A 27,500-nucleotide genomic window follows, 5' to 3' on the forward strand; every position below is an offset into this window, starting at 1 on the left:
CTGCATCTGGTCTCATCGTAAATTTGATGTTTCTTCTTATTTCAATTTTAGCAGAATTTATATTGCTTTGATAGTCTCCTTTCAAACTCATGCCTTATCCTTCTTAGTGCCTCAAACTACAGCCTGTTCAGACATGTTATAACAGATTTGTACCAGTTTATTTTGGTGCAAAAACTGTGAAATCCATGCACAATTTTCTCATAATACATATTTTTCCATGAGCTTCTTGAAGACCTCTTGTACTAGAAAACTGTATTCAAGAGGCTATATAAAAGGATTGTAGATATGCAAGTGCCATTTACTTCTGACATCCAAGGATGGTTCAACATATTCAAGCAAATCAATGTGATATACCACTTGAACAGAATGACAGATGAAAACCACATCATCTCAACAGATGGAGAAAAATCATTTCACAAAATTCAACGTCTGATCATCATAGAAATCTTAAAACGGCCGGGCGCGGTGGCTCACGCCTGTAATCCCAGCACTTTGGGAGGCTGAGGTGGGCAGATCATGAGGTCAGGAGATCGAGACCATCCTGGCTAACATGGTGAAACCCTGTCTCTACTAAAACTACAAAAAATTAGCCGGGCGTGGTGGTGCACGCCTGTAGTCCCAGCTATTGGGAGGCTGAGGCAGGAGAATGGTGTGAACCCAGGAGGCGGAGCTTGCAGTGACCGAGATCGTGCCACTGCACTCCAGCCTAGGCGACAAAGCAAGACTCCGTCTCAAAAAAATAAATAAATAAAAAGAAATCTTAAACAAAATAGAGAAGGAAATTTACCTGACCATTGATGAAGTGACCAACGTGGAAATAACCAAGCAGGGAAAATGGAATGCTTTTCCTGTAGGATCTCAAATGATGCAAGAATGCTCTCACTTTTTCTATTCAATAAATACAGGCTGTCCTAGCCAGAGCAATGAAATAGCAAAAGAAATGAAATGCCTCGAAATCAGAAAAAAGTAAAATTATATTTGTTTGTAGATGACATGATCTTCTGTGTAGAAAATCACAGAGTCAAAGTACTACTGAGACTAATAAACACATCAGTAGATTTGCACAATACAATATCAACACCAAAAATTAGTTGAATTTTCATACATTAACAATAAACAATTTTAAATGAAAATTTAAAAACACTTCCATTTGCTAGAGAACTTAAAGTAAGAAATACCTAGGAATAAACAGAAAGAAGTGAGAAATTCATACACTGACATCTACAAACATTGATCGAAATGATTAAAAACATATATAAAGATACAACCCATACTGATGTTTTGGAAAAATTAATATTGTTAAATGTTTATATAACCCAATGTGATTTAGATTCAACACGATACCCATAAAAATCCCTATCAGTATTTGTTGAAGAAACAAAAAAACAGGCTGGGAAAATGGCTCACATCTGTTGGCAAGGCTGCTCTCAAACTCCTGACCTCAAGTGATCTACTCAACTTGGCCTCCCAAAGTGCTGGGATTACAGGTGTGAGCCACCGCACCTGGCCTAATCCTCTGAACATAAACACTTTAATCTCAATTAATGCTTGAACTCAGTGTTAAGTCAACTCAAATTCAAGTCAATGCTGATTTGAATCTAATGTCAATTAATGGTTGATGGTTTGCTATACTCACTGCATTTGGAACTATTACCTCAAAAATGAATTTCCTGATGTCCTGCAAGGAGTCACCTCAGACTAAAGACCTTGCCACACATGACACTTGTAAGATCTCTGCCCAGTACGGATTCTCTGATGTGTAATGGGGCATGAACGTGAAATAAAGGCTTTGACACAATCATCGCACTTGTGAGGTTTCTTTCCTGTATGAATTCTCCTATGTTTTGTGTAAGATGAAACTTGACTGAAGATCTTGCCACAGTCATCACATTTGTAAAGTTTCTCTCCAGTATGAGTTCGCTGATAAACTGCAAGGGTAAGAATGATGCCTGAAAAATCTGCCACATTTATAACACTTGTAAGATCTCACTTCGTTATGGTTCTCCAATGATTTGCAATGGTTGTAGCGTTACTGAAGACTTTGCGACAATCATTACATTAGTAAAGTTTCCCTACAACATGGATTGCTTGATGGTGAATGAGTGTTGACTGGCCACAGAAGGCTTTGCCACACTCATTACACTTGTACGGTTTCTCTCCACTGTGAATTCCAGTATGTTGTGCCAAATGTGAATCATACCTGAATGCCTTGTCACAAACCTTACATTTGTATGGTTTCTCTCCAGTATGAACTGTCCTATGTATTTCAAGGAGTGACTTGAAATTGAAAACTTTGTCACATTCTTCACATTTGTAAGGTTTTTCTCCAGTATGAAGTCTATAATGACGTGCAAGGTTTGATTTTCGATTAAAAACCTTGCCACAATCATTACACTTGTAAGGTTTCTCTCCAGTATGAAGTCTATGATGATATGCAAGACTTGATTTGTGATTAAAACTTTTGCCACATTCATTACACTTGTAACGTTTCTCTCCAGTATGAATGACCTTATGCATTACAAGAGATGAATTTTGAACGAAGGTCTTGCCACACTCATTACACTTGTAAGGTTTCTCTCTAGTGTGAATTATAATATGTTGTGCCAGGTGTGAATCACGTCCAAAAGCCTTGTCACAAATCTTACATTTGTATGGTTTCTCTCCAGTATGAATTCTGCTATGTCTTTCAAGGTGTGATTTGCGACTGAAAACTTTGTCACATTCTTCACATTTGTAAGGTTTCTCTCCAGTATGAAGTCTACGATGACGTGCAAGGTTTGATTGTTGATTAAAAACCTTGCCACATTCATTACACTTGTAAGGTTTCTCTCCAGTATGAATTGCCTTGTGAATTACAAGGCACGACATGTGACTGAAGGTCTTGCCACACTCATTACACTTGTAAGGTTTCTCACCAGTGTGACATCTACTATGGCATGCAAGGTATCGCTTCTGATTAAAGACCTTGCCACATACATCACATTTATATTGTTTCTCTCCTAAATGGATTATCTGACGTTTTTTTAACAGTGAGCTACAATTAAAGGCTTTGTCACTCTCATTACATTGGAAAGATTGTTCTCTCATGTGTACCTCCTGTTTTTGTGTGAGTAATGAAGAATGGAGGAAATTATTCCCATACTTATTAGAAATATGGGTTTTAGGAATACAAGAAATTCTTTGGGATGTTGAAACCGAGGAAGCATCACTGATAAACTTCTCAACTTGATTATCAATTTTCCCTTTGCTCTGAAATACCTGCAGTTCAGGCAGATGCAAATGAAAGCTTTGTCCAACCTGATCTTTAATAGGCTTCTTTCTAGCATGCCTTTGATCATGTCGGTCTGTACTACCAGTCAACTTTTTGATTTCTGTCATGAGTGCTTCATGGCCATTTCTTTCATCTTCTTGCCACTGAAACTCAAAGTCCTGAAAATCTTTCTCAATTTCCTGGAGGGAAAAATCTCCAATGTGATGACTTGCTCGTCTTTGCAATGTCCCAGTGTGGATCACTTCCATACTGCCTTGCCCTGTTAATGAGAACTTCCTTGTCATGCATTTGGAAGAGACAGCTACAAAATATAAACACCAATAGGTTTCCAATTAAGTGCAGACGGTAAATAATACTGAAATGTGTAAATAGGACACAAATAACAATACTTATTTTGAAATTCCCAAACATGACCTTCAAAGTTTAGGAACACAAAAGAACTAAGATTCTTTAATAAATAAAGGGCAATTACATGTACTTCAAATCATTTCTACAGAAGCCTATTCCCAATATTATGACAAAACACTGACAGGACACAAACATGTGTAAGCCTGAAGTAAGGAGTGTTTTTCCACTGTGACCCTAAAGTATATCACAATTTGCAAAAAAAAAATTACTGTCACATCAAAGAAGGAAAAAATATATATTCTTTATATTTACAGCATATTCAGAGTATACAAATAAGTGCTAAAGGACCGGACAACGTACTATATTGGTAAATAATCCACAACAAGCCCTTGTAACGATAATCAAAATCAATGGAAATTCTGTATTGTCAAACAATCATAGCACTGAGAAGGTAAGAAAAGATTACAAAAATTAGCCAGGCATGGCGGCCCACACCTGTAGTCCCAGCTATGTGAGAGGCTGAGGCACAAGAATTGCCAAGAGGCAAAGGCTGCAGTGAGTCAATATCGCACCACTGCACTCTAGCCTGGATGACAAAGTGAGACTCCGTCTCAAAAAAAAAAAAGGCAGGGCATGGTGGCTCACACTTGTAATTCCACTATTCTGGGAGGCCGAGGCAGGCGGATCACCTCAATACAAAAAGTAGCCGGGCATGGTGGTGTGCACCTGTAATCCCAGATACCTCGGAGGCTGAGGCAGAAGAATTGCTTGAATCCGAGAGAGGAAGACTGTGGGGAGCTGAGATTGTGCCACTGCACTTCAATCTGGGCGAAAGAGTGAGACTCCGTCTCAAAAAAAAGAAAATGTTAATACCATATTTTCCTGAATAACTGTGAAATATTTCCTATATCCATGTGGAACAGGCACTTTGTGACTTTTTAAAAAATATTTTATTACTTTTATATTTTTGAGACAGAGTCTTGCTCTGTCACCCAGGCTAGAGTGCAATGGCACGATCTTGGCTTACTGCAACCTTCACCTCCTGGGTTCCAGTGAGTGTCTTGCCTCAGCCTCCTGAGTACCTTGGATTACAGGCAAGTGCCAGCATGCCTGGCTAATTTTCGTATTTTTAGTAGAGATGGGGTTTCACCATGTTGGCCATTTCGGATTACAGGCATAAGCCACTGCACCCGGTGGCACTTTGTGACATTAATGAGTGCAGTGTGTCAGTTATATTGCATGCCACATACTGAATACTCACATGCAGAGTCATAAAATTCAATTAATAAAATATTGTAACCAATGATAAAACAAGAAAATAATACATACATTCATACAGTCTGCAGAATTGTAAACAATTTCCACTTAAGAAAAAGCCACAGCCGGGCGCGGTGGCTCAAGCCTGTAATCCCAGCACTTTGGGAGGCTGAGACGGGTGGATCACGAGGTCAGGAGATCGAGACCATCCTGGCTAACACGGTGAAACCCCGTCTCTACTAAAAAATACAAAAAACTAGCCGGGCGAGGTGGTGGGCGCCTGTAGTCCCGGCTACTCGGGAGGCTGAGGCAGGAGAATGGCCTAAACCCAGGAGGCGAAGCTTGCAGTGAGCCGAGATCCGGCCACTGCACTCCAGCCTGGGCGACAGAGCAAGACTCCGTCTCAAAAAAAAAAAAAAAAAGAAAAAAAAAGAAGAAGCCACAATTTCTACTTACCACCAGCACACAATATAAGAACTGAATTACATGCTAAGATCACTACCTTCTGATTTTAACAGATTGACCTCTCATGAGGTCAAGGAAATACACAGCATTACAACGAGTAAGAATTGACTTAACAGCCAGGTGCGGTGGCACATGCCTGTAATCCCAGCACTTTGGGAGGCTGAGGCAGGCGGATCACGACATCAGGTGTTCGAGATCAGCCTGGCCAACATGCTGAAACCCCATCTTTACTAAAAATACAAAAAAATTAGCTGGGCATGGCGGAGGGTGCCTGTAATCCCGGCTACTTGGGAGGCTGAGGCAGGAATCCTTTGAACCCAGGAGGTGGAGGTGTCAGTGAGCTGAGATCAGGCCACTGCACTCCAGCCTGGGCGACAGGATAAGACTCAAACTACACAACTACTTCTCAAATTCGCTTTGGTAGTTTTGGTATTCTCTAATAGGATGTTCCTGCAGATGCAGACTTTGAGAGAATTTAGTCATGGGTGTTGACTACTCATGAATAGGACCAGTGCATTTATAAAGAGATATTAAAGGGCTCACTGCCTCTTCTTTCCACAGTGTCAGGACATGGCAGGAAGATGGCTGGGCTAAACCATGAAGAAGGCTCTCACCAGGAACCAATTTGGCTGGCACCTCGCTCTTGGATTTCCCACTTTCCAAATTCATAAGAAATAAATTTCTGCATCTTAAGCCTCCCAGTTTAAGTTATTTCCTTGTTTGTTTGTTTTTCAGATTCAGTCACGCTCTATCACCCAGGCTGGAATGTAGTGGCATGATTCTCCTACCTCAGCGCAGAGTCACTCTGTCACACGGGCTGGAGTGCAGTGGCATGATCTTGGCTCAGTGCAACTTACACCTCCCGGGTTCAAGTGATTCTCCTGCCTCAGCCTCCTAAGTAGCTGGGATTACAGGTGCACACCACCATGTACAACTAATTTTTTTTATTTTTAGTAGAGACGAGGTTTCAGCATGTTTACTAGGCTTGTCTCAAACTCTTGACCTCAAGTGATCGGCCTGTCTCAGCCTCCCAAATTGCTGGGATTACAGGTGTGAGCCACTGCGCCTGGCACATTTTTGGCATTTACTGCATTCAAGGTTTCACCATGTTGGCCAGTCTGGTCTCAAACTCCTGACCTCAAGTGATCTATCCACCTTGGCCTCTGAAAGTGCTGGGATTAGAGGGGTGAGCCACCATGGCCGGCGATTCTAAGCTATTTCTGACAGGACAGTGTTAATGACTGAGGCAGGAACAGGAGAATCTCATCATCAACATCACTGACAGCTAACAAATCTTATTAAACAAAGGAAGTTAAGAGTCTGTACTGTAAAAATTGCAATCCTTGAAGCCATCTAATGGCACTAACATGTTAAAAACCTTGAGAAAGGCTGGGTGCAGTGGCTTATGCCAGTGATCCCAGTGTTTTGGGAGGCTGAAGCAGGAGGATCAGAATGTCAGGAGATCGAGACCATCCTGGCTAACAAGGTGAAACCCTGTCTTTACTAAAAAAAAAAATACAGAAAATTAGCCTGGCGTATTGACACCCACCTGTACTCCCAGCTACTTGGGAGGCTGAGGCAGGAGAATTGCTTGAACATGGGAGGTGGAGGTTGCAGTGAGCTGAGATCACACCACTGCACTTTAGCCTGGGCATCAAAGCAAGACTCCATCTCAAAGAAAAAAAAAGAGGAAATGAAAGAAGGCTACAGAGTAACTCTAACACACAAACATAAAGTTCTCCAATAAAGGTAAATAAAAAAAACAGATAGGCCGGGCATGGTGGTTCATGCCTGTAATCCCAGCACTTTGGGAGGCCAAGGCAGGCGGATCACCTGAGGTCGGAAGTTCGAGACCAACCTGACCAACAAGGAGAACCCCTGTCTCTACTAAAAATACAAAATTAGCCAGGCATGGTGGCCCATGCCTGTAATCCCAGCTACTTGGGAGTCTGAGGCAGAAGGATCGCTTGAACCCAAAAAGCAGAGGTTGCGGAGAGCTGAGGTTGTAGCCTTGCACTTCAGTCTGAGTGACAAAAGCAAAACTGTCTCATAAATACATATATTAATTAATTAATAAAAGGACAAATACAGAAACTGGCACACGTGTACCTTTTCTTCATAACTAAACTTTTTTTCATATTATTTAAAATAAAAAGGCATGAAAAAACACTGTACATACATGTCAACCGAAATGCAACATACACAGAAATAATGTTGACATAAATTTAAAAAAGTTCTAGTGGAGAGGGAGTAGTTTTTGCAGGTTATCAGATTCTTCTGTTTTTGTTTGTTTGTTTGTTTTTGAGATGGAGTCTTGCCCTAGATCCCAGGCTAGAGTGCAATGGTGCAATCTCGGCTCACTGCAACCTCCACCTCACGGATTCAGGCAATTCTCCTGTGTCAGCCTTTCGAGTAGCTGGGATTACAGGCACCTGGCACCATGCCTGGCTAAGTTTTCTATTTTTAGTAGAAACGGAGTTCACCACATTTGCCAGGTTGGTCTCAAACTCCTGACTTCAGGTGACCTGCCTGCCTCCGCTGGGATTACAGTCACGCACTGCCGTGCCTCACTAATTTTTGTAATTTTAGTAGAGACAAAGTTTCAACATGTTAGCCAGGCTGGTTTTTAACTCCTGACCTCAGGTGATCCACTCACCTTGGTCTCCCAAAGTGCTGGGATTACAGGCGTGAGCCACTGCACCTGGCCAGGTTACGCAAATTTTAAGTTTCATCATTATGCTATAATTTAAGATGTTTAACATACCTGCAACAACAACCTCTGCCCAAATATCTATACAACACACTTCACTTCTGCATACTGAAAGGAATGGACACTAACGTGGTTGTTATATTCAACCTGGAATCATGCTTCAACCACTTGCATGTTTACTAAGAACTAAAAGACAAAACTATCTAAAATAATAACAATGGTTGGGCCATGGTGGCTCATGTCTGTAATCCCAGTGCTTTGGGAAGCCGAAGAAGGTGGATCATTTGAGATCAGGAGTTGGAGACCACCCTGGCCAACATGGTGAAACCCAGTCTCTACTAAAAACACAAAAATTAGCTGGGCATTGTGGTGAGTGCCTGCAGTCCCAGCTACATGGAAAGCTGGGGCACAAGAATCCTTTGAGCCCGGGAGGCAGAGTCTACGGTTAGCCAAGATTGCGCCAATACACTGTAGCCTGGGCGACAGTGTGAGACAAAGAAAAGACAGAAAAGGAAAAGAAAGAAAGAGAAGAAAGAGAAGAAAAAAGAACAGAGAAATAAGCGGGGGAAAAAAGATGTCTATTCAGAGATCTCAGGATTGAACCTTTCCTTTTCCCACAGAATTCTCCCACTTGCAGAGTTTCCCCACACACTATTGGAAGGTGGAGCTTCCACTCTGCCCATCTGGGCTCTTACCTGCCTTTACGCCTGTAATACATTCCCTCCCAGCTGGATTGATTGATTGATTGATTGATTGATTGATTGATTTTGAGACGGAGTTGCCCAGGCTGGAGTGCAATGGTGCGATCTTGGTTCACCGCAACCTGCGCCTCCTGGATTTAAGCGATTCTCCTGCCTCAGCCTCCTGAGTCTCTGAGATTACAGGCGTGCACCACCACGCCCAGCTAAGTTTGTATTCTTAGTAGAGACAGAGTTTCTCCATGTTGGTCAGGCTGTTCTCGAACTCCCAACATCCAGTGATCCACCCACCTCGGACTGAAAAACTGCTGGGATTATAGGCATGAGCCACTGTGCCCGGCCCTGAATTTTTTTTGCTATTTTCACTTCACACTCCACAGTCCAGGACTCTTTCCCTTGCTCCAACGTAGAGATAACAGGTGAGAAAGAGGCTTCTGCTTATAAAAAGAAAAAACCATAACATGCTGGAGCTTTTCTAGAGTCCCAGCCCTACATTTCAGTAGGAAAGAAGACATTGCAGATGATCTAGGAAAATATTTCACTAATTGCTCCGCTGACTGCCTCCTTCTGAATGCTTGGGGAGCATCGTAATATGTAATATGTGGACATCGAGCTCTCTTCCAAGAACTACTGAATTGAAAGCACAGGAGAAGCAAACAGGGAACCGGATATCTTTAAAGTCTGCCAGAAGGTTTTATTTTTGTTTTGGTTTCTTCAGACAGTCTGTCGCCCGGGCTGGAGTGAGTGGAGTGTTTTCAGCTCACTGGAAGCTTCGCCTCCTGGATTCAAGTGATTCTCTTTCCTCAGCCTTTCTAGGAGCTGGGATTAGAGGCATGCACCACGCCAGGCACGTGCCACCATGCCGGGCTAACTTTTCTATTTTTAGTAGAAATGGGGTTTCTACATGTTGGCCAGGCTGGTCTCGAACTCCTGACCGGAAGTGATCCACACACCTGGGCCTTCCAAGGTGCTGGGATGACAGGTGTGAGTCACCATGATCAGCCTGCCATAAGGTTTTATGCCTACTTTAGTTCTGGAACCCACACTGAGGTACCACAAAAAATGCAGAACATCTAAACAAAGGGGACAGTGAAAGTCCAGATGCTACATCATGAAGTTTTTCACTTCAAACTCAATACAGTTTCCATTTTAGTCAAGCAAGGATGGGGCTCCCAAAAGAAACAAGAGAAAATACAAAGACACACAAGGGCACATGCCCAGCAGGGAAGGTATCCTCACCCAGGGAGACCAGGTTCCTATAATTCTCCAACATCACGTCTCTGTATAAAGTCCTCTGAGCAGAGTCCAGGCATTTCCACTCGTCCTGAGAGAATTCTATGGCCACGTCCCTGAATGTCAACAGACCCTGAAATGAAAACACATTTTAACTAAATGGTTGTGGGCGGAGTTCTTATCTTTACAGAAAATGAGAAGAGGAGAGAGGGGAAAGCAGGGATTTCATCGTAGTGAATGTTCTGACAAATCCGAGTAAGGGACTTTTTGCCACATGATGTCTTCCCAGTTGTGTTTGATTACACTTTTTGAAGAGGTCATGGCACCCTCTCAGTATGAATTTCTTATGTTTGTGAAAAATACAAGAAATAAGTAAAAAATGAAAGCAGGGTTCCTGTTAAAGAAATGTCTGAAACTTATATTGACACACCAAGTGACATTCAGTATCTAGATGAGACACAGCATGAGTGATGTCTTCAGAGATGACAACGTCCACAGTAAAAGATCAGCCAGGTGCGGTGAAACATGCCTATAATCCCAGCTATGCCAGAGGCTGAGGCAGGAGAATCGCTTGATTCCAGGAGGCAGAGGTTGCAGTGATCCCAGATCGCCCCACTGCACTCTAACCTAAGCAACAGAAACTCCGTCTCAAAAAGAAAAAGAAAAAAAAAATTAGCCTCGCGTGGTGGCAGGTACCTGTGGTGCCAGCTACTTGGAAGGCTGAGGTGGGAGGACAGCTTGACCCTGAGGGTGGAGGTTGCAGTGAACCATGATCATGCCAGGGAACTCCAGCCTGGGCAACAAAGTGAGACCCCGTCTCAAAATAAAATAAAATACATGAAAACAAAATTATTCAAAGTCCAAAAATCCAATTTGTACAAAATTTGTACAAATTGTACAATTCGTACAAAAATCCAAAGCACAAAAGTCCATTTATAAACATATAGATATGTTTATAAAATAATAAAACCTACTCAGACTGACAAAAAACTAGATGTTAATACAAAGCACTGTCAATGAGGAAAGAGAGAGACCCTCTCACATTGTTGTATACTGTTTTATACTCAGCACCTGTTTTAAGAAAAAAACAAGGAAGTAAAACCAAAGACAGGCAGCCCCGCGCCAGGCCGGAAACCAGGCCTGGGTCTGCCTGGCCTAAACCCAGTAGTTACAAATCAACTCATAACTTAGAAACTGATGTGATTCATAGACTCCTGACATTGTATAGAAGAACACTGTGAAACTCCGTGCCCTGTTCTGTTTCTCTCTGACCACCGGTGTATGAAACCCCTGTCACATATCCCCTAGATTGCTCAATCACGACGCTTTCATATGAAATCTTTAGTGTTGTGAGCCCTTAAAAGGGACAGAAATTGTGCACTCGGGGAGCTCGGATTTTAAGGCAGTAGCTTGCCCATGCTCCCAGCTGAATAAAGCCCTTCCTTCTACCACTCGGTGTCTGAGAGGTTTTGTCTGTGGCTCGTCCTGCTACATCATTTGTCCCAGATTTTCAAAACACATACGTGTGTGTTTATATAAGTATGTGTATGTCATACGTGTGTATATGTGTGGGGATGTGTGTGTGTATATATATACACGTGTGTGTGTGTGTATATATATATGAGTTTTAAAAATACAAAAAGTAGCAAGTTGTGTTTAGCTGAAGAGGCATCTCATCTTGCTGGAAAAGGACACTTTGGCAGTTGGAGGCAGGGGGGAATCTTGAGGGATCTGAGAAAACAGGAAATGCCTCATCATAGAGGAGGCAATCACTCCTTCACCTGCCTGACCTGGAGGAATCTTCAGATACCTGTAGGAATGCGGGGCATGCACGGAGGCAGCCACTATGGCACTCTTTATACAGAGAAAAATCGCAAATGACCCACAGGTTGTCACTCAGCCAATTTCCAATGCCAAAGAGCAAGCTATCCATGTTTACTAACATGACAACATGTAAATTTTCACAACTAGCAGGATCAAATATCAAAGTAAAATATTTCCCGGAACACAAAGAAGAAAACAACAGACACTGGGGTCTACTTGAAGGTGGAGAATGGGAGGAAGGAGAGGAGCAGAAAAAATAACTATTGGGGGCCGGGCGTGGTGGCTCACTCCTGTAATCCCAGCACTTTGGAAGGCTGAGGAGGGTGAATCACCTTAGGTCAGGAGTTCAAGATCAGCCTGGCCAACATGTTGAAAGCCTGTCTCTACTAAAAATACAAAAATTAGCCAGGCGTGGTAGCAGGTTTTTTGTAATCCCAGCTGAGGCAGAAGACTCACTTGAACCCTGGAGATGGAGGCTGCAGTGAGCTGAGATCGTGCCATCATACTCCAGACTGAGCAACAAGAGCAAAACTCAGTCTCAAAAAAATAAATAAATAAATAAAAAGTTATTGGGTACTGGGCTTGATGCTGAAGTGATGAAATAATCTGTACAACAAACTCTGATGACATGAGTTTACCTACGTAACAAACCTTCACATGTAGTCTCAAACCTAAAGTAAAAAATATATATATATATAAAATTTTCTTTTTTTAATTTAGTACAGTTTTTTTTTTTTTAAGTCTCATAACAATGCAGAAATACACGTGTACGAGACTAGCTCTGACACCTGGCACAGAACTGACAGTAGCGGCTCCCCAGCGAGGCTGGAAGGAGGGTGGAAGACGTGACAAGGAAAGGAGATGCTTTATAGCTAAGAGCCTAAGCTGCAGCTTTGCTTGGAGTTTTACCACAAAACAAATACATGCATCATGGGATGTTTAAATATAACAATATATATTTAATAACAATTGGTGTGCCTGCAATCCCAGCACTCTGGGAGGCTGAGGTGGGCAGATCACTTGACGTCAGGAGTTCGAGGCCAGCCTGATCAACATGGTGAAACCCTGTTTCTACTAAAAATACAAAAAAAAATTAGCCCGGCGTGCTAGCACACACCTGTAATCCTAGCTACTCGGGAGGCTGAGGCAGGAGAATAATTTGAACCCGAAAAGTGGAGGTTGCAGTAAGCTGAGATCATGCCACTGCACTCCAACCTGGGCAACACAGCAGGACTCTGTTTCAGAAATAATAATAATAATCATAAAAATAGGTGGAATGAGAATATGGCTTTATCCCATAGGACAAAAAAGAAGTACTGCTCCCATATTTGAGAAAAATTGTAACCATTTTTATCAAAAACACCTGTTTCACAAAGCTCTCCACAGCAATTCCACAGTCTCCATGAGCTAAATGGGCTAAGAATGGTTGAATGAATCTCCTGCTATTACTGAGGTTGATTTCATATTCTTAAAATAATAATGGAATCAGCTGAGTGCGGTGGCTCATGCCGGTAATCCCAGCACTTTAGGAGGCCGAGGCGGGTGGATCACCTAAGATCAAGAGTTCGAGACCAGTCTAACTAACATGGAGAAACCTGTCTCTACTAAAAATACAAAATTAGCTAGGCGTGGTGGCGCATGCCTGTAATCCCAGCTACTTGGGAAGTTGAGGCAGGAGAATTGCTTGAAAGTGGGAGGTGGAGGTTGTGGTGAGCCGCGATTGCGCTATAGCCCTCCAGCATGGGTAACAAAAGCAAAATTGTCTCAAAAAAACAAAAAACTAAAAACTAAACCAACAAAAACTGATGGAATCATTCATGTGTCATTTATGTCAATCTAATAACTTTCTATTCCAATTAGTAAGTTTTTTTAGTCAGAAACACAGTAACTCATTCAATTACCTAAAAATGGAGCATAAAATCAGGTAGAAATCGGCTGGGCGCAGTGACTCATGCCTGTAATCCCAGCACTTTGGGAGGCTGAGGTGGGCGGATCACCTGAGGTCAGGAGTTTGAGACCAGCCTGACCAACATGGAGAAACCTCCTCTCTACTAAAAATACAAAATTAGCCAGGGGTGGTGGCACATGCCTGTAATCCCAGCTACTCAGGAGACTGAAACAGTAGAATCGCTTGAACCTGGGCGGCGGAGGTGGCAGTGAGCCAAGATCACGCCACTGCACTACAGGCTGGGAAACAAGAGCAAAACTCCATCTCAAGAAAAAATAAAAATAAAAAAAGAAATTAAGCAGAAGATTTCCCATTATTGTTCTCCTATTCTAGAATTTTCCACGTACTTTGTGTACATTAATATGTCACTTCTATTGGTAACTGCTCTAATCCTTGTCTACAGAGAGCTCACAGTGTATCCAGATGTGGCCCTTAAACAATCCCTGCTGCCCAATAGCACTGACACCACGGGACCCTCACCCCGTCTCCATCCATGTCTGGTGTGAGCCCTTCCCAGGCCCATGCCCAGTGCAGCCTCTTCCCAAGTTCATGTCACTGGGTCATGAGAGACGGAATCTAAGCGAGATGAGAGGGACTGAGGGAAGGCACTGGTGAGTGTGAGCAAACCTGTCAGGCAGGACGCTTCAGACTCAGAGAAGATTCCCAACTCCAAGGCCCAGCGTTTCTGAAAGGAAGGAGACAGAACAATCCACCGAAATATCATCTCACCTGAGGAAGAGCCATCCCTGACTCCTCTGCTTTCCTCTTCTGGGTTTCTTCCCCACGGACTAAGAGTCTTTGAAGTCAGTCCTGAATGTTAAAAATATGTTGTTTATTGCTCAGAATCAACACACCCCCTCCCTGTAGGCCACATACAAAGGAGACCCCAGCCTGAGGAAATACGGTCCCCTCTGCTGCCCACTGCAGCAAGGATGATAAACTCCTACAGGAAAACTCCGGCTCTCCTGGAGATGCCACCACACACGCTGCAGGAGTGGGGAGCTGGGCTGGAATGAGCTCCCCTTCAGGGCACAGACCCAGCCCTGACCAAACCCCATGCAGAGGTTGGGTGCGGTGGCTCATGCCTGTCATCCCAGCATTCTGGGAGGCCGAGGTGAGTACATCGCTTGAGCTCAGGAGTTTGAGACCAGCCTGGGCAACACGGTGAAACCCAATCTCTACCAAAAATACAAAAACTTAGCCAGGTCTGGTGGTGCACGCCTGTTTGTCTGTTGTACCAGCTACTTAGGAAGCTGAGGTGGGAAAATCACTCGAGCTCAGGAATCGGAGACCAGTATGGCCAACATGGTGAAACCCTGTCTCTACTAAAAATATAAAAAGTGGACTGGGCACGTTGGCTCACGCCTGTAACACTAGGACTCTGGAAGGCAAAGGGGGTTAGATTACTTGAGGTCAGGAGTTCGATACCAGCCTGAACAACATGGTGAAACCCCATCTGCAGTAAAAATACAAAAAGTAATGGGCTTGGTGGGCATCTGTAATCCCAGCTACTCGAGAGGCTGAGGTACGAGAATCGCTTGAACCTGGGAAGTGGAGGTTGCAATGAGCCAAGATTGTGCCACCGCATTCCAGCCTGGGCAACAGAGTAAGACTCAAAAATAAAAGGAAATACAAATACAAAAATTAGCCGGGTGTGGTGGCACGCACACACCTGTAATCTCAGCTGCTTGGGAAGTTGAGGCATAAGAATTGCTTCAACCCAGGAGACAGAGGTTGCAGTGAGCTAAGATCACGAGACAGCACTCACAGTCTGGAGGACAGAGTGAGAACCTGTTTGGAAAAAAAAAAGAAGCGCGTTTCTGATGTGACTGACACAGAGATAATAAAACCTGAGTAATGTGACAGAGACTGATAGGCAGAGGGAACTTCAAATGGGGGTGGGAGGGCATGGGAGACATCACAGAGCCCAGACCTGAAGGAGGAGAAAGGGCAGGGGACATAGGGTAAGAGCAGGGACAACGACTCGAGACAGGAAGGGTTTTGATGTTTGGGAAAAGAGAAAAGCAAATGTGACTGGGGCAGAGGGAGTCAGGAGACAGGGGCAAGCTCCCAGAAGGAGGCTGGACACTGGCAGGGGCCCTGGACACAGGGCTGTGGAGCCACAGTGAAGAGTTGGGCTTTCATCCTGGGGAACACGGGAAGCCGGTGGAGGGTTCCCTGTCAGGGACTGACACGACCTGCTTTAGATGTAGCTGTGGATGTACTGCATCCCATTGAAAATTCTAATTACAACCGGGCACTCCCCTCTCCCAGAGGAAAAGCCACACCCAGACACACATTCTATTTTGCCAATCATTTCAGGGGCCATGGTCACTTGGGTTGAGCTTTTCTGGTCTAGTCCGTCATCTCCAAGTTGCAGGGAGGCTCACTGGGGCTCAGAGCTGGAGACATTTTCACTGAGTTACCCTGAGAAGGTCTGAGATGAGTGAGAAGGTGTATCTGAATTCTTACATAGGGGCCTGGAAGGGCTAATGGGAAGGGTTGGTCTTTATCACCCCTATCCTTGAAAATTAGGGAAGCATTTTTCACACACCTGGGCTAAAGAAACTTCTTTTGCAAGGTTCTAATGCCATTGATTCCCAACATTCAATTATTTCTTACAAGAAAATCAGAGTAACATTCATAAAATGCAGAAGTGCGAATACACAGCTATTGACCTTGAAAACAGGGAAAGAAGGTCAGTTGTAGAACTAAGACATAAGCAAATTTTTTCAATCGAGAATACATGGGTGGCCGGGTACGGTGGCTCGTGCCTGTAATCCCAGCACTTTGGGAGGTCGAGGCAGGTGAATCACCTGAGATCAGGAGCTCGAGACCAGCCTGGCCAACATGGTGAAACCCTGTCTACACTAAAAATACAAAAATTAGCCAGGCTCCATCCTCCCAACTCATTTGACCTCTTTTTACTCCTTCTCCCCAATCTTTAGATTGTGTTCAATCTCCATAGATTTCCACCTCTTCTCCCATCTCTGTGCCTCCTCTGCTCTCCCTGTTAAATTCTCTCTTCCCTGTTATACCCCCATGTCCTCACTCTCTGGCACCTCAGATCCCCAGGTGTCCTCCCTGCTGTCCTTCCCCCTCTGTTCTCTTTGCCACCAGCACCACTCTGCTCTGTCTGCCCCGGCTCCAAATCCCTCCTCCTCTCCCTCACTCTGATGAGCCTTCCTCTTTGCTGCCCCTCTCCCTACCTTGCTGTCCTTCATCTCTCTGTACATCTAGCTTTTCTCTACATTTCTCCAGTTGCTCTTCTCCTCCTGCTTTCTTATCTTTTGTTTAATTACTTTTGCTGTCTCTTGGCAAATCCCTCACCCATCCTCTACTTTGCCATCTGTTATGGGTCTTTCTCATTCTTCTTTTCTCTGTCTCAGGTTTTCTACTGCTCTCTCAGTCCCTCTTTCTGTCTCCTGATCCCTTTGGCCCACACAATCACAGGAGGGTTTGGAGGAAGACGCCTGCATCCGGAAGGAGAGCATTTTCCAGGGGCTGGAGGTGGGCAGACAAGAACACCCCCGTGTCACAGGACAGGCCCCGGGCACCTCTCCCCAGCGCGGGCTCAGGGGAAGCGGTGACTGCAGAGGGGAGACATGGAGAGCAGTAGGGCCCAGTCTGAGTAAGAGGGAGGCGGGGGACAACGACGCCTTCGGAAAAGCGTGGGGTCCGCAGGATCCCAGCACCAGGCAGAAAACCCAGCCTACCGGGGACTGGGGTCGCGGGGCTGCGCTCCAGGGTCCGGCGAGGGTGAGGCTGGGAGACGCCCAGGGCGGGAATCCACCTCTCAGGTGAGGACTTTAAAAAGTGCGAGGCGGGAGGAGTCAAAAAACGGTTTTGAGCAGGAAAACTACGCGATAGAAAGTGTATATATTGTCCTACAGCAGAAAGACCAGGGACAGGAGCAGCCTCAGGGCGACTTTAAACCCAAAAGGAAATGACCTCCGGACTCTCACGGGGACGTCTCAATTTGCTGTTGGTGAAAGAAGACGGGCGAGAATTTCCAGGTTTGTGGGGATCCGACATTCCAGGTAAAGAAGCGCTGGGGAGGCCGGGCGCGGTGGCTCACGCCTGTAATCCCAGCACTTTGGGAGGCGGAGGCGGGCGGATCATGAGGTCAGGAGATCGAGACCATCCTGGCTAACATGGTGAAACCCCCTCTCTACTAAAAATAGAAAAAAACTAGCGGGGCGTGCTGGCAGGCGCCTGTAGTCCCAGCTACTCGGGAGGCTGAGGCAGCAGAATGGCGTGAATCCAGGAGGCGGAGCTTGCAGTGAGTCAAGATCGAGCCACTGCACTCCAGCCTGGGCGACAGAGCTAGACTCTGCCTCAAAAAACAAAAACAAAAACAAAAACAAACAAACAAAAAAGAGCGCCTGGGGCCTGGGAAACGCAGACTTAATAAAAGCAGAGCGAAACTCACGCGCGGTTGTAGGACCTTTACTCCACGCGATCCGCTTCCGGGTTTGCGAGAATCTGCGCGCGCAGGGCAGAAGCCAGACCTGGGCGGGACCCCCGAGGAGGTGGGTGGGGCCTGGGTGAGGTAGAGGCTGGGCGCGAGGCGGAGAGACCTCACCCTTTAGAACCGGCAGAGGGCGGGGCCGGGGCGGGACCTGTGCCTCTCTCAGCCTTTTTCCCAGCGCCAGTGTTTTTCGGGGTTTTTAGGCGAGAACCGCCAGGAAGACTGAGGCGTGATTCGAAAGCCCTGGAATTATGTGCAACGGCCTCCCGGGGACTAGGGTTGCGAGGCTGCGCTCCAGGGGCCAGCGAGGGAGAGGCTGGGAGGCGCCCAGGGCGGGAATCCACCTCCGGGATGAGGACTTTAAAAAGCGCGGGCAGGAGGAGGGGTCAGGAAACGGTTTTGAGCAGGAAAACTACGCGATAGAAGGAGCGGGGACTGGACCAGCCTCAGACTGACGTTAAACCCTAAAGGAGGCTGGGCGCGGTGGCTCACGCCTGTAATCCCAACACTTTGAGAGGCCAAAGCGGGCGGATAAGGAGGTCAGGACTTAAAGACCTGTCTGGCCAAGATGGCGAAACCCTGTCTACACTAAAAACTACAAAAATTAACCGGGCAAAGTGGCAGGCACCTGTAATTCCGGTATTTGGGAGGCTGAGGCAGAAGAATCGCTTGAACCCGGGCGGCAGAGGTCGCAGTGAGCCGACATTGCGCCACTGCACTCCAGCCTGGGCGACAGACTGAGACTGAGTCTCAAACAAACACACTCAAAAGGAAGCGACCCCCGGACTCTACAAGGACGTCTCAATATGGTCTGTGTGGAGGAAGGAAGGTGGGAATTTCCAGGTCTCTGGGGACCCCACCTCTCGAGTATAGCAGAGTCGGGGGCCTGCGAAGGGCCGACTTAACTAGAGACAGAGGGAAACTCACGCCCTGCGGTATGACCTTCACTGAGGCGATCTGCTTCCGGGTGGCGCGGGGATCTCTGAACCTGGGGGTCCAGTTCAGCCTGGGCGACAAAGTAACACCCCCTCCCGCTGGGCTCCCTTACCCTTACTAGTCTCTCTTTTTTTTTTTTTTTTAACTTTTTTAAATAAAATTTTTGATGGTGTGATATAGGGGTGCAACGTTTTTTTCCATGTGAATATCCAGTTAGTTGTCCCAGCACATTTGTGGAAGAGATCTATTACTTTCTTTCATTATATATACTTTTTTCTTTTCTTCTTTTTTGAGACAGAGTATTTTGCTGTCACCCAGGCTGGAGTTCAGTGGCAAGATCTCGGCTCACTGCAACCCCTCCCCGCTGAACCCCTCTCCTGCTTCAGTGTCCGGAGCACTACTCCGGAGACTACTACTTGGTAGTCCCAGGCAGGAGAATCGCTTGAACCCTGGAGATTGTGGTGGAGGTTGTGCTGGGCTGAGATCACGCCATTGCACTAGAGCTTGGGAAATAAGAACAAAACTCCGTCCAAAAAAATAAAAATAAAAACCACTTTGGAAGAGAGAGAAAATGCATTTACGAATTTTCTAAATAAATGTCCTAATAAAAGAGATGCAAGGAAAAAAAAGTCTTCCCTTATTTTCAGAGGAGGACTTATACCTCTTATTTATTTGCTTGTTTGTTTGAGACAGAGTCCAGCTCTATCATTCAGACTGGAGTGTGGTGGCGAGAAGAGGGCTGACTGCAGCCTCCAATTCCGTGGCTCAAGTGATCCTCCCACATCAGCGCCCCGAGCAGCTGGGACCACAGGTGTGCACCACCACACCTGGCTGAGGTTTTTGATTTTTAGTAGAGTGGAGGTCTCACTATGTTATGTTGCCCAGGCTGATCACGAACTCCTGGGCTCAAGCAATCCTCCCGTATTGACCTCTCAAAGTGCAGAGATTATAGATGTGAGCCACCCCTCCGGGTTCTAGCTTTATTTCCACAAAATATAAATTGTCCTCCACCTCCTGTGTGTAATAGAGTGTTGCATGTCACCTTTCAGTTTCCATTATCCACTCAACTCATGATTTTGATTAGTTTAATAAGCCGTTCCAATTGTCAGTCCCCACTGCAACCAGCGCCTCACTTCACCCCTCTACCTGTCCTTTTCCCCTGCCCTGCCCCAGACTGAGGGGAGCTCGCCCCGCCTGCAGGACGACTCTACCTGCTCCAAAAAAGCGCTTTGCATTAAAACCATTTTCAACTTAAAAGGAAAAACAATTCAGCGTTCAGTACTGGTGGCCCACTACAATATGTTGTTTTACCTTCCATTGAAATACTAACTTCATATGAAACATTAACTTAAAACGGGCAGGAAGCATCCTATGATATTAGGGGTAATATCACGACACATCAGAAACAATCCACCAATCAGAACCCGGAGGATCCAGTCCTGGTGGGCAAGAGGAAGACAGCAGGTGACACCTGGGGCCAAGCTGAGGAGAGAGCCCGGACCGCCCCCTCTGGCCCCGCCCCTTCCTGCTGTCCGGCCCAGCCCCCAGGCAGCCTCCTCCCTCTTGCCCTGCCCCAGTCCCGTTCCAGGCCCGTCCCCAAAGCGGCTTCCACCCTCTCGCCCCACCCAGGCACCTCTTCTGGCCCCGCCCAAGCACCTGTTCTGGCCCCGCCCGCTAGGAGACATTTTCCCCTTCCCGTTCCGTCCCCGCCCACTGTCCAGAACCGGCCCAGACAGGGTGGAGGGCCCGCCCACCGCTGTTTTGCGGCGCCCGGGGCTGACTCAAATGAGTGTTTTTTTGTGTGTTTCTGCTTCAAACCTGTCTTTCGCAGGACCCCAGCCCCGAGTCCAGCCACACCAGGAATCTGGGTGTTTCGGGATGTTGAAATCCCCACGCGAGTTTGTGCAGTTTTCAGGGAGTCACTGTGTTGGCCAGGCTGGTCTCGAACTCCTGAATTCAGGTGATTTGTCCCTCTTGGCTTCCCAAAGTGCAGGGATTACAGGTGTGAGCCACCACACGTGGCCAATTTTTTGTATTTAGTAGATTCAAGGTTTCATCACGTTGGCCAGACTGGTCTCAAACTCCTGACCTCAAGAGATCCACCCACCTTGGCCTCCCAAAGTGCTGGGGTTAGAGGCGTGAGACACCAGGGCCGGCCAGTCTAAGCTATTTTTGACAGGACAGTGAAATGACTGAGACAGGAAAAGGGGCATCTCATCATCAGCCTCACCAAAGGCTTACAAATCTTATTAAACAAAGGAAGTTGGCCCCGCGCGGTGGCTCAAGCCTGTAATCTCAGCACTTTGGGAGGCTGAGATGGGCGGATCACGAGGTCAGGAGATCGAGACCATCCTGGCTAACACGGTGAAACCCAGTCTCTACTAAAAAATACAAAAAAAAAAAAAAAATTGCTGGGCGAGGTGGCGGGCGGGCGCCTGTAGTCCCAGGTACTCGGGAGGCTGAGGCAGGAGAATGGAGTAAACCCAGGAGGCTGAGGCAGGAGAATGGAGTAAACCCGGGAGGCTGAGGCAGGAGAATGGAGTAAACCCGGGAGGCTGAGGCAGGAGAATGGAGTAAACCCGGGAGGCTGAGGCAGGAGAATGGAGTAAACCCGGGACGCAGAGCTTGCAGTGAGCTGAGATCTGGCCACTGCACTCCAGCCTGGGTGAGAGAGCGAGACTCCGTTTCAGAAAAGAAAAACAAACAAAAAACAAACGAAGTTAACAGTCTGTACTATGAAACTTGCAATACTTGAAGCCATCTAATAGCACTAACAAGTTTTCAAAACCTTAAGGCAAGCAGGGCATGGTGGCTCACGCTGGTAATCCCAGCACTTTGGGAAGCTGAGGCAGAAGGATTGCGAGGTCAGGAGATTGAGACCATCCTGCCTAACACGGGGAAACCGTGTCTTTACTAAAAAAAATACAAAAAATTAGCCGGGTGTGGTGACATGCGCCTGAGGTCCCAGCTACTTGGGAGGCTGAGGCAGGAGAATCCCTTAAAATCAGGAGACAGAGGTTGCAGTGAGCCCAGATCGCATCACTACACTCCAGCCTGGGCGACAGATGGAGACCCCATCTCAAAATAAAAAAGAAAAAGAAAGAAATGAAAGAAGGCTAAAGAGTAACTGCAACCCACAAATATATATAAAGTTCCCCAGAAAAGGTAGATAAAAGGACAGATAGGCTGGGTGCAGTGATGCAGCTTACAGCTTGCAGTGAATGCAGAGAATGAAGTACTCAGATAATTCCAGCTGAGTGGGGCGGGGAGCAACCCTTCTGAGAGAGTACCACCCCAGAATCCATCCTGCAAGTGTTTATTGAAAGGGCTTGTTTAAACTACACTTCAGACAAACAAAAGGCATCCACCATGGAGCTCTTTGCAGGCAGATCGTGAGGCACATATGGCCTTGTGAAAGCACGCAGACCACATTCACAGGAGACTGTTTTCAGCGTTCCTTATCACACAGTCTACTCCTTGTCCTGATTTCAGGGTCAAGGAGTTACAGTCTCCTACACAAACAACATACACACAGTGCCTCAGTATTTTTCCATGCCTCAACCTCAAATGCCTTGTACATAAGCTTGATTATGTTGCCGTGCACCCACCAAAGGTGATTCACGCCTGTAATCCCAGCACTTTGGGAGGCCAAGGCAGGCAGATCACCTGAGTTTGGGAATTCGAGACCAGCTTGACCAACAAGGAGAAACGTTGTTTCTACTAAAAATACAAAATTAGCTGGGTGTGGTGGTGCATACCTGTAATCCCAGTTACTCAGGAGCCTGTGGCAAAAGAATTGCTTGAACCCGGCAGATGGAGGGTGCAGTGAGCGGAGATTGCGCCATTGCACTCCAGCCTGGGGGACAAGAGCAAAACTTTTTCTCATAAATAAATAAATAGACAGACAGATACAGAAACCGGTATAAGTGTCTTTTTGTTATAACACAACATTTTTTCCAATTATTTAGCAGAAAAAAGCATGAAAAAACACTATACATGTGTTAATGAAAATGCAACATACACAGAAGTAATTCTGACATAAATAACAAAGAGTTCTAGTGGAGAAACAGTAGTTTTTGCAAGTTATGGAAATTTTTGTTTGTTTCTTTCTTTCTTTGTTTTTTCAGGGATGGAGTCTTGCTCTGTCACCCAGGCTGGAGTGTAATGGTGCCATTTTGGCTTCTGCAATCTTCACCTCTTGAATTCAAAGAACTTAGCCTCTTGAGTAGCTGCGATTACAGGTGCCCACCACCGCACTTCGTATTTTCAGTAGAGATGGAGTTTTGCCGTGTTAGCCAGGCAGGTGTTGAACTCCTGACCTCAGGTGATTTGCCCTGCCTTGGCCTCCCAATGTGCTGAGGTTACAAGAGTGAGCCAGCCAGGTAATGGAAATTTCAAGTTTCATTTTTATGCTATAACTTTAAGATATTTAACATACCTACAACAATAACCTCCCCTCAAATATCTATACAACATGCTTCGGTTTTTGTTTTGTTTTGTTTTGTTTTTTTTGAGACAGAATCTTGCTCTGTCTCCAGGCTGGAGGGCAGTGGCGCCATCTGGCTCACTGCAACCTCTGCCTCCTGGGTTCAAGCAATTCCACTGCCTCAGCCTCCCGACTAGCTGGGACTACAGGCATGCACCACCACACCTGGCTAATTTTTTCTATTTTAGTAGAGACGGGATTTCACCGTGTTGGCCAGGATGGTCTCAATCTCCTGACCTTGTGATCCGCCCGCTTCGGCCTCCCAAAGTGCTGGGATTATAGACGTTAGCCACCGTGCCCGGCCCACACTTTGGTTCTTCATACTGAAAGGAACGGACACTAACGTGATTTTTATATTCACACTGGAATTATGCTTAAACCACTTATAAGTTTACTTAAAAACTAAAAGACAAAACTATTTAAAATAATGATAATGGCTGGGCATGGTGACTTGCGCTTGTAATGCCAGCGCTTTGGGAAACTGAGACAGGTGGATCACTTGAGATCAGGAGTTCGAGAACAGCCTGGCCAATATGATGAAACCCCATCTCTATTAAAAACACAAAAATTAGCTGGGTGTGGTAGTGCACCTGTAGTCGCAGCTACTCGGAAGCTGGGGCACAAGAATCATTTGAGCCTGGGAGATGGAGGCTACGGTTAGACAAGATAGCACCACTGCACTGTAGCCTGAGCAACAGAGTGAGACTCTCAAAAAAAAAAAAAAAAAAAAAAAGTAAGAAAGAAGGGAATCAAAGCATGTCTACACAAAAAAAGCAATTAAACCCAAAAAGTAGGAAATGAGAAATGAAGAACAAAAATTCCTAGAAGAAATACAGAACAAAAACACAACGGTAAGGTCTTCTCCATCAGTAATTATTAAAATGTAAATATTTACCTCTGCACTCAGAAGGCAAAGACTGCCTCAATCAACAGGAACCAACTACATGTTGCCCACAGAAGACTCGTATTAGCCCTAAGGACACACATAAGCTAAAATTTAAAAAGTAAAAACCAGTAATTAGGTATGGGGGTTGGGGCCTGTAATTCCAGCTACTCGGGAGGCCAAAGAGGATCTCTTGAGCCCAGGAGATCAAGACCAACTTCAACAACACAGCATAAAAATGAAAGATAACCTGAAGAAAGCAGGGTATAGTCTGCTGGTTTACCATTTTTATCCCTGATACAGACAGCTCCTCTATTCGTGTCCCCCGGCATACAGTATAGGCTCCATAGCTACTGAGTCAGTGAATGAATGAGAATGACAGAGTGATACCAGTATGTCCTCTCTGGGGTCTCATGTGTGCCAGGGTCCTGTTTGACCTTGAAATGGTCTTCATCGTGATGAGGGAGGTGAGCAGGAACAGCTGAGCGGGAGAGCCCGGGGTCCCTCACCCAGACCACTCTGCTTGCCCAATCAGTAAGAAGGACAAGTGCATGTTCACTCTGAAACACATCTGGCTGACCCAAGGGGTAACTGCTGGACTCTGAGCAAACTTACATTGGCAATTAAAGACCCTAAACTCTGCAGAAAGAGGAGCGGCTTCCTTGCTGCCCAGACTGTCAATGAAGAAAAATTCCTGGGGTCTAAGACTTCTCGCTTGGCAATGACATTGGCTTAAATATTCCCAGACTCAAATCCTTGGGTCTTAGGTTGGGTCTTGGGATGATGCAAACTGACAGAATTGCAGGCAATGAGTGTCAGAATAGACCAGTGGATAGGAAGGTAGAAGACTTGAGGGAGGGGATCAAGAACAGGCACAAAGAAACCACTCCCCTCCCTCAGACACCCACCTGGGGAAGCACCAACTTTGCCATCCTTGAGAAGACAATGGGAAAGGGGGGAGTATGCATACGGTGGGTGACGGTGTGTACTGTTTGGAGAAAAACTCCTTTCCCTAAATGGGACTCCATTAGCTTAGCCCATCTATTCTACCCACTGCTGAGCACAGAGGCATCCTGTGAGGATAAATATGGCTCTTCCTTCCTCCAGTTCCTGAATCTCCAGGCCATGACTAGGGCTGTAACCCTCAAACTCCCTTCCCAGGACCCAGTGTTCCCTCTTTGTGGGAAAAACATCTGTGCTCCACATTTGGATTATAGCATCTTATTTATTTATTTATTTATTTATTTATTTATTTATTTATTTATGTTGAGATGGAGTCTCACTAAGTTGCCAGGCTGGAATGCAGTGGCACGATCTGAGCTCACTGCAACCACCGCCTCCTGAGTTCAAGCGATTCTCCTGCCTCAGCCTCTTGAGTAGCTGCGACTACAGGCATGTGCTACCAAGCCCAGCTAATTTTTACATTTTTTCAGTAGAGACGGGGTTTCACCATGTTGGCCAGAATGGTCTTGATCTCTTGACCTCGTGATCTGCCCACCTCGGCCTCCCAAAGTGCTGGGATTACAAGCATAAGCTACCACTCCCGGCCATCATTTTTCATTTTTCATCTTTATTTGAGACGGAGTCTTGCACTGTCACCCGGGCTGGAGTGCAATGAAGCAATCTCGGCTCACTGCAACCTCCGTCTTCTAGGTTCATGTGATTCTCCTGCCTCAGCCTCCTGAGTAGCTGGGACTACAGGTGCACACCACCATGCCCAGCTAATTTTTTTTTGTTTGTTTGCTTGTTTTGTATTTTTAGTAGAGAAGTAGTTTCACTATGTTGACCGGGCTGGTGTCAAATTCCTGACTTCATGATCCACCTGCCTTAGCCTCCCAAAGTGCTGGGATTCTAGGCGTGAGCCCCCATGCCCGGCCCACATTTACATTATAACATCTTGACCCTTGGCTCCCAGTTGCCTTGTGACTCTGTGTGTGTGTGTGTGTGTGTGTGTGCGCCCGCGCGCATGCTCATGTGCTATGACAGGCAAGGAAAAGCCAGTAGAGAGTCATTGCCACTGGCCTGGCAGGAGGAGGTGGCCCTCGGGCTGCAGTGCACTGTGCTGTTTGCACTCTGATCCTTGGAAGAATCTTTCCTGAAGTCGTAGAGCTTCTAGCTCCTCTGGAACAGAACTAGTTGTGTAGAGGTGTGTCCTTCATGACTCCAAGGCCTCTGACCTTCTCCTCATCCTTCCTGAAGGGAACCCAGCACCCCTGACTCTGAGCACATCACCTGCTGGTGGCAAAGCCCCTGCCCCCGATGGCCAAACTGGGCCCTGGTGATGTGCAGAGCGCGGAAGACCCGGGGGCTGGAGTGAGGCAGTGACACAGATGACAAAAATGGGGATGCCTCGGCACTGCCTGAGGACACAGGGTCTGGTCTGTAGAGCTGTTCTGACCTTAGTGAGCCCTCACGCCTATAATCTTAGCACACTGGGAGGCCAAGGCAGGCAAATGACCTGAGATCACAAGTTTGAGACCAGCCTGGCCAACATGGTGAAAACCTGTCTGTACTAAAAATATGAAAATTGGGTCAGGCACAGTGGCTCATGCCTGTAATCCTAGCACTCTAACAGTCTGGAAGGCCAAGACAAGCAGATCACTTGAGATCAGGAGTTCCAGACCAGCCTGGCCAACATAGTGAAACCCCATCTCTACTAAAAATACAAAAAGTAGCCGGACTTGGTGGCTGTATGTAATCCCAGCTACCCAGGAGGCTAATGCAGGAGAATCGCTTGAACCCAGGAGGTGGAGGTTGCAGTGAGCCGAGATCGTGCCAATGCATTCCGGCCTGGACGACAGAGTGAGACTCAAAAATAAAATATAATAAAATAAAATAAAAACAAAAATCAAAAAATTAGCCACATGTGGTTGCACATACCTGTAATCCCAGCTACTTGGAAGCCTGAGGCACAAGAATCACTTGAAGCCAGGAGACAGAGGTTGCAGTGAGCCAAGATCACGAGACTGT

The 27,500-nt window shown here is 46.0% G+C and overlaps 1 protein-coding gene across 1 annotated transcript; it reads right to left on the bottom strand.

The window, feature by feature from the left end:
• Positions 1 to 967: 967 nt before the first annotated feature.
• Positions 968 to 18,244, bottom strand: LOC112612448 (zinc finger protein 320-like). The gene is made up of 6 exons (XM_025367012.1): positions 18,187 to 18,244; positions 14,484 to 14,564; positions 9,989 to 10,115; positions 3,259 to 3,572; positions 2,118 to 2,844; positions 968 to 1,949 (listed from the first exon to the last, which is right to left on the bottom strand). Exons 2-6 carry the CDS (start codon positions 14,496 to 14,498, stop codon positions 1,699 to 1,701), a joined length of 1,434 nt encoding a protein of 477 aa, XP_025222797.1. The 5' UTR covers positions 14,499 to 14,564; positions 18,187 to 18,244; the 3' UTR covers positions 968 to 1,698.
• Between the last annotated feature and the right edge of the window lie 9,256 nt (positions 18,245 to 27,500).

The sequence above is a fragment of the Theropithecus gelada genome, chromosome 19, assembly GCF_003255815.1.
Source record: "Theropithecus gelada isolate Dixy chromosome 19, Tgel_1.0, whole genome shotgun sequence".
Classification (NCBI taxonomy): domain Eukaryota; kingdom Metazoa; phylum Chordata; class Mammalia; order Primates; family Cercopithecidae; genus Theropithecus; species Theropithecus gelada.

Excerpts from the sequence above, each read along its gene's own strand:
- LOC112612448 (XM_025367012.1), bottom strand. Across the intron at positions 3,573-9,988 it reads TAGGAACCTGGTCTCCCTGG|CTGTCTCTTCCAAATGCATG; the intron begins GTGAGGATACCT and ends TATATTTTGTAG. Across the intron at positions 1,950-2,117 it reads TGAGTGTGGCAAAGCCTTCT|GCATCATTCTTACCCTTGCA; the intron begins GTGGCCAGTCAA and ends CAGATTTTTCAG.